Source organism: Lactuca saligna, chromosome 9 (assembly GCF_052625555.1).
Source record: "Lactuca saligna cultivar CGN05327 chromosome 9, ASM5262555v1, whole genome shotgun sequence".
NCBI classification, from domain to species: Eukaryota; Viridiplantae; Streptophyta; class Magnoliopsida; order Asterales; family Asteraceae; genus Lactuca; species Lactuca saligna.
Window position 1 is genome coordinate 187,073,950 of NC_136425.1, and position 6,923 is coordinate 187,080,872.

Genomic DNA, 6,923 nt, shown 5'->3' on the forward strand with positions numbered 1-6,923 from the left:
ATATACCAACTTCTTTTAATTTTCTATTGTAATATTTAAAAATAAGCAAAGACATCGGTTTTCATGTGTAGTATAGAAATTAGTTATTTACTTCTTTTAGTTTACAAAAGATTTCTACTGAAGTAACGTTAAAGTAATGTTTTAATATTGTTCTTTAACATGGTAATACTTATTAACTAATACGACCAAATGATTAATATAATGTTATTAAAACTGTAAACACTAAATACAATTAACAATTGAAATATATATATATATATATATATATATATATATATATATATATATATATATATATATATATCAAATGAATTGGTTGGTACGGTATTAACATGGTATTCCAATTTTTGTACCATTACCGTACCAACATTGATCAATTGGTACGGTACTACCAACCAAACATGTTGGCTAACAAATATATTGGCTACCAAGTTTATTTGTTCGGTTGATAACATATTGCTTGGTTTTTCATGGTACGATTAAAATAATGGTCGCTAAATGTTAGTTGAAAATGGATTTGTAACAAAACAAAAAATGGTCACTGCATTAAATTTTTGATTAATTAAATTTAAAGAAATATTATTACATTTCAAAAACTTAAGATAATGCCACTAATTTAGGATGAATTGAATTAATAAACGTTATCCTACCAAAATATTTTCGTGTGTGTGTGTCTATATATATATATATATATATATATATATATATATATATATATATATATATATATATATATATATATATATATATATATATATATATATATATATAATCATTAATTGGTTTTATCAATACGGCGCAGTTTAAACCGCAATTTTGTAATCGTAAACCACAAACCGCACCACATAATGCGGTTTAATAAAATACAAACCGCAAACCACACCACGAGTGTTTTAAACCGTGTTATGCGGTGCGGTGCGGACGGTTTGTGCGGTTTGTGCGATTTATTGCACACCCCTAACTATACTTATAATTTTTTTTCCTAAATATTGTTTAATAACTCATGTTCGTCCAAAGACGAGTTTGCATGGATGTTGTTAAAAAAAATGGGTTTTATGGACAACGAAGTTGTATTCCATTTACAGAAACTTTCAGAATTATGTCCAATAAAGATAAAATCAAAAAACAATAACTTTATAATTTTAATTTATTTTTACAGTAATATATTAAAATGTTCTTGGAATTTTGTTTTTGCAGATAAAAACGAAGATGATGAGTTTCAAAATACGATAAAAATAAATCGCAAACTACACCTATAAAATTAAGAAAGAAATCAGAAAATGTATTAAAACTTAAATCGAAAGCATATAGTACTCCGAAAGATGACACCAGGGCAAGTGCAGACAAATATGTTATAATAGACTAATTGCAATTATATGTTTTTTTGTTATGGATATGTTTCATCAAGTGTTTTCTATTATTAATAAATATTTTTATGCATGTTGGATTTTAAATAGTATATGAATATAATTTAGGCATATATTTTATTTTCAGTCTCCAACATTCAGTGACTAGAACGATGATGATGAGTTGTTTATAGAGTATGTTATACCACATCTTGAAGACGAGCAACAACGTCTTATTGATATGGCTGCATTAGAAATGATTCATGATTATCAACGTGCGAAACAATGAATGGTAATTTCAGAAATCTCATTACTGCTTTCACCAACTTGAGGAGCGGAGAAAAGTAACATTGTATAACATGCAAATGCTCCTCATATCATGTCTGGAGGTATACGATAATTTGTGAACACAATGGACATCATCGAAGAAACACGTAGGACAACTCCAACAATAGAAGTTCGAGTCGAATCGACTGATAATGATTTCAAACTTATTGAGACCTACATGTAGACACACCTAGTTTGCATCGGATACAACTTCCCAGTTGTCGGCCAGAAATGTAATCTAATTTTAAATATGTATATTTTAATGTCTTCTGAAACTTAATTTTGTTAAAGGAACGGTATGATTATCATTTTTTTGCATTATCATTATTGCAAAAGAAAACGTTATAAATTCCAATACATACTTAGATTGGTTTCCACAAATTAGGAAATTGTAAATGATACATATTCTGTTCTCATACAATAAAATATCTTCTAATTCTCACTACATCTGTTAGACGGTCATGTTCTGCACGAAGCTTATTGATCTCCGCATTTGCATTTTCAATCAACTTCTTAACTTGTTTGACTTCTTCGGAATGCTATGTCCCGGAGCATGTGGTCATTTTACCCAAAAAAATGTTGGTTATTTTTATTAAAATTGTCGTTTATAAGGGTTAGATTACTCAATTTCCAAAAAAAAAATCATGTTTTTGGTTTGGGCTTATTTAAAAAAATAAAATCAGATTTAGCCTAAAAATCGATTTTCTTTTTGTCAAGTAGCCCAACAATGACTTGCAAGCAATCACGGTAGTAGCTTCGCTATAGCGTTCACAGAAATCACAGTGAATCACGATGCTATTAGCACCACCGCTATACAAGACCACTATTTGATACAAATATTATCGTTGAGCCCCTAACCGCTAGTGTGTTATTAACTGCATAGTTTATGAAGAGTAATTGCTTCTAGCGAGGGTCAAGGGAGTTCGAGAATAATATTCGAGAATAATATAAATACAAAACCATGAGCGATAATATGTCAATATCTCATATTACTTAGAAAACTTCATTTGTCTCTATCTGTCTATCTCTATATATAGAACCTTAATGTAATTGTAAATTTCATCCCAATACCAATAATATAAATTCGTTATTCTCCAATGAAAAAATGGTGGTAAAGTCGACACGAAACGACAAAAATACATGACATAAAACGAAATTGTGAACAAATAGAATTTTGAATTCATGTTTGTGTCGTTTTCAAGTCATGTATAAGAAACACGATGTTGTGTTCATGTTTGAAATTCGACACGATAATAGCACGAAATTCAGTTTTCGTTTCGTGTCATGTTCGTGTTCAAAAGTCGAGTATATTTAGTAGCATTCTCTTTTGTTTTATGTTATTTTTTGTCATGTTATTCGTGTTAGTTATGTTTAAATTAACGTTCTTACAAGAACTTATGTATGACGTTATGCAAATGATTTTTTTCTTGTTATTTTTGCCGTGCTATCGTGTATTTCATGTTTTTACTGAGTCGTGTTTGTGTTAACGGAAAAAAACATGCTATTGTGTTGTGTTAGGCAAAAACACGAAACGATTGCACATTTTGTCACCCCTACCTGTGATCACAAACCATGTAAATCTTGTCTCATTTATTTTTTTCACATTTTTTAATTATGCATTTGTCATTCGAATATATAACATCGTCATCCTAAATCTGGCCTAGCTTGAATGCAAGGAATACAATAACATCAAAGCACAAAGGGAAGCGAGAAGTGTAGATGACCTTCGAAAGATTTTGGAGGTTGTTTCTTTTCGAAATAATTAACTTAATATGTTAAACACTTAATATAGATGACTATATATGATTGTTTCTTTTTTACTTAATCTTCACAGAATGACTTGATAGATTAAGCCAAAAAAACATGCTTAGTATATTACTATATTCAGACACCAACCTTTTATCTATTTCCCACTATTATGCTTCTTCCTACTCCTCTCACATTATAATCAATGAATATTATAAAAAAACATACCTTATATGAGGGTAAACTAGTCATTTACTCTCATTTAAATGATTTAATATATAGGAAAAATGTTTAAAGATCCAGTTTAAGGTAAGACTATTTATGAAGAATTTGACAATATTTCTTTTTTTTCAATATATTGAGACAAAAAAAAAAATTGTGTACACTAATAAAAACAATAAAAAAAAATAATGTTAAAACTGTCCTAATGTCAATGAACTATACATGAAGATGACCCATTACAACTGACTAATTAAAAAAAAGGTAAAAAAAAAAAAAAAAAAAAAAAAAAAGATAATTACAACGACAATACCGAAGGAGAATAGGATTGTCGAACCCGAAATTATGCGGTGAGGGTTTGAAGTGGAAAAGACCGTTTTACCCTTAGCCTAATTTTCCAATTTCCCTTTTCTTCTTCATAGCCTTATGACCATGGTAAATAAATGAATCTACAATCCCTGCAACCGTGAAGATACCTGAATACAACATCAAATGTTCATAAAAGGTTAATGGAAAGAAGTGTCAATTGTATAGACTATGGAATGGAATTGAATGTTTTTGGAAGGAATGGAATCTGTCAAAGGAATATAGAATATAGCATGTACCTCCTACTATCGCACATAGATTGGTCAAGAAATGCAAGAAGGAAGCATGTCTTTCTGTGAAAGTCACCTGCAGAAGCAATTTTGTAAGTGTTAAAAAATATTTTGTATAAAATCATTAATTTATAAAGAAATTGGACGTAAATGAAACAAACCTTAATTGGAGAGAGGTCATAGAAGAAGAAGACTCCAGGAAGCCCTCGATGTTTAACTTGTGGAGCCTTATAATGTTCTGTCACAGAGAACTGTAGGATACAAAATTCCATAAATTTTTAGAAGAATACCAAAACTAATCATAAAATAATACATTTCCCATTTAAATAATTAAATTTCATCAAATACCTGATGTGACTTGATAACTCGCCCACTAAGTGGAGTGTACACAGTTGGAACCACCTGAAATTTAAATAAATATTTATATTTTTTGTATCATGAATTTATGCACACTGTAGAATACTAACCTTGAGAAAATACTGATATATTCCATTTGGTGTTCCTTGATACCAATGCACCCTGATAAGTTAAAAAGAAACCATTTTGACCCTCAAAATTTAAAAAGAAACAGTTTTGACCCTCAATAATCAAGAAAAAAGAATCTTACCCATCAAGTGGATTTATTTTCCCGGGATAATAGTCTCCAAAAGCTAGCTTATTTATCCTGTGACTTATCTGCAAAATTTATAAGCACTTAAAAAGTAAAACCAAAAAAAAAAAAAGGAAAATGTGGAAGATCAAAAGGATTGTAGCATACATTATAACTATCGTCTTCAAAACTATGGGCATCATGGACATGGGGTAAATGCATATTTGCAAGATGAAAGCTTTTAACAAAGTGAAAATTTCCAGCTACTTTGTTGATAATTATAGATCCATACACATTGCACCCTTCACCTTGTTCAGCTTTAATCCTTTGAACAAAACCTTCTCTTTTGCACTAAAATGTCAAGAATGTTAAACTTTTCAACATTTTTATTCAAGATTTGGATATTAAACATTAATCTTGAATCAAACCACTAACCTGATCAATCAAATCAGGATTCATTAATCCCCATCCTCTTCTTCTATATGCTTCACGAACCTCATCACATGTATTACAACATTCACTTTCTGACTGAAATGTTAAACAGTAACAAGATTACAAGAATCAATTATTTGATGCATGATTTTTCTGAGTTTATATAATTATATAATATATATATATATATATATATATATATATATATATATATATATATCAAAGGCATATATATACCTGTTCTGCACCAAAACATGAACCACAGTATGTTTCATTATCTTGAACATCTCCACCATGTTTCTGCTTTAGCTTCCCAATATTAGGTTTACCAATCTTGTCAAATTTCACTTGGATTATATGCCCATCAGAATCGATTCTGTTCTTCATTACAGAATGTTTCTGCAAAGGATAGATTGTAGTCAAATGCCATGAAAACAATAGATATGGGAATATGTAAAGATGACATACAATATCAAGATGTTGCTCCCCACTGATATCAATGGCATCAAGACTGAGTAGTGTGCATGAAACTGCAGGGAATGTGATATCAAACTGCATTTACAGATGTGAATCGTGAGTTATGAGTTCATGTTTTGATATAAATCTTGGAAATTATTGACAATGTATACATTAATTTTGAGGTGTTCCCCTCTTGAAGTATCAACTACGAGCTTTGTATCAGTAACTGTTTGAAGATATAGTCCTGAAATAGAGAAGACACCAACAACAACATTTAGCTGTTGAATTCAACATCATTTTGTAGAAATATGAAAAGGAATATACTATAGATAGCAAGGAAGATCGATTTTGGTCAAAATGTGAGTACAATTCATAGCACTTTTTTTACAGTTGTTTGTTCTTTCAGATTATAGTGTTCTTTAATCTTTATGTTTGAAAAATTGGCGGATTGTTCACTATGAGTAACAAAATATAATGGTTAAAGAGGAGCCAAATAACTTTTACTTTACTGTATAGCAAATGCTATAAACGCATGATGAATTAATTGATGTTGATGAGAACCAATGGGAAATGCGTGCTGATTTTATCCCGAACAAAATAGGAACCCCAATCAAAGATCAAAACACGGACATTAAATCACTAAGAGCTACTTATATGAGAATTATCAGATCACACATGGAATTATAGGGAAAATCAATTCCTTATTTATCCTACAAACAAACAGCAAATCATACGCTATAACACAAAGGAATTTTACCGAACTCCGAGAAAATCAGGAAGAACATCGCAAAGGAGGAAGCGAGGGTAATAACACCACCAGAAAGCGTACGGCTGTAGAAATCCTCATTGACTTTAGGGTACGCATCCAGATTCCGAACCTTGCTGAAAACTCTGTTCATAATGCCCACAGAAGGCATATCATCCAGATAACCTAAAACTCCAAACTGACAACAATTTTCTCTTGAAATTCAGATTATTTTGTATCAAATTCGAAACTCACGCCCTCGATTTTCACTCCTCCATCTACATGCGTTCCAAATGGTGGAGGTGAAGGAGAACGGCCGGCGCCGGAAAATGTTAGAGATCAAATTTGTACGTGATTCGGCGTTATTTTCCGTTGGCTTTGAATTCGCTGGACGAAACTCCGCCATTTTTAGTTTTCTTTGGTTATAATTGATGCCAACTCCTAATCTACGGGCATGCGATTTT

General features: G+C 30.7%; 1 protein-coding gene across 1 annotated transcript; it reads right to left on the reverse strand.

Moving 5' to 3' along the window:
- Positions 1 to 3,805: 3,805 nt before the first annotated feature.
- On the reverse strand, positions 3,806 to 6,923 carry LOC145014626 (uncharacterized). Its single transcript, XM_078973041.1, has 12 exons — positions 6,472 to 6,923; positions 5,885 to 5,958; positions 5,724 to 5,807; positions 5,493 to 5,654; positions 5,259 to 5,351; positions 4,992 to 5,174; positions 4,842 to 4,909; positions 4,702 to 4,753; positions 4,583 to 4,636; positions 4,396 to 4,485; positions 4,244 to 4,310; positions 3,806 to 4,114 (listed from the first exon to the last, which is right to left on the reverse strand). Exons 1-12 carry the CDS (start codon positions 6,629 to 6,631, stop codon positions 4,023 to 4,025), a joined length of 1,179 nt encoding a protein of 392 aa, XP_078829167.1. The 5' UTR covers positions 6,632 to 6,923; the 3' UTR covers positions 3,806 to 4,022.

What these genes read in the sequence shown, in the direction of transcription:
- LOC145014626 (XM_078973041.1), bottom strand. Translation starts at nt 6,631, where the DNA reads ATGCCTTCTGTGGGCATTATGAACAGAGTTTTCAGCAAGGTTCGGAAT. An exon ending in ATCCTGATTTGATTGATCAG is followed by an intron (nt 5,175 to 5,258) that starts GTTAGTGGTTTG and finishes TTGACATTTTAG; the next exon opens with TGCAAAAGAGAAGGTTTTGT. An exon ending in TCTATGTGCGATAGTAGGAG is followed by an intron (nt 4,115 to 4,243) that starts GTACATGCTATA and finishes TGTTGTATTCAG; the next exon opens with GTATCTTCACGGTTGCAGGG.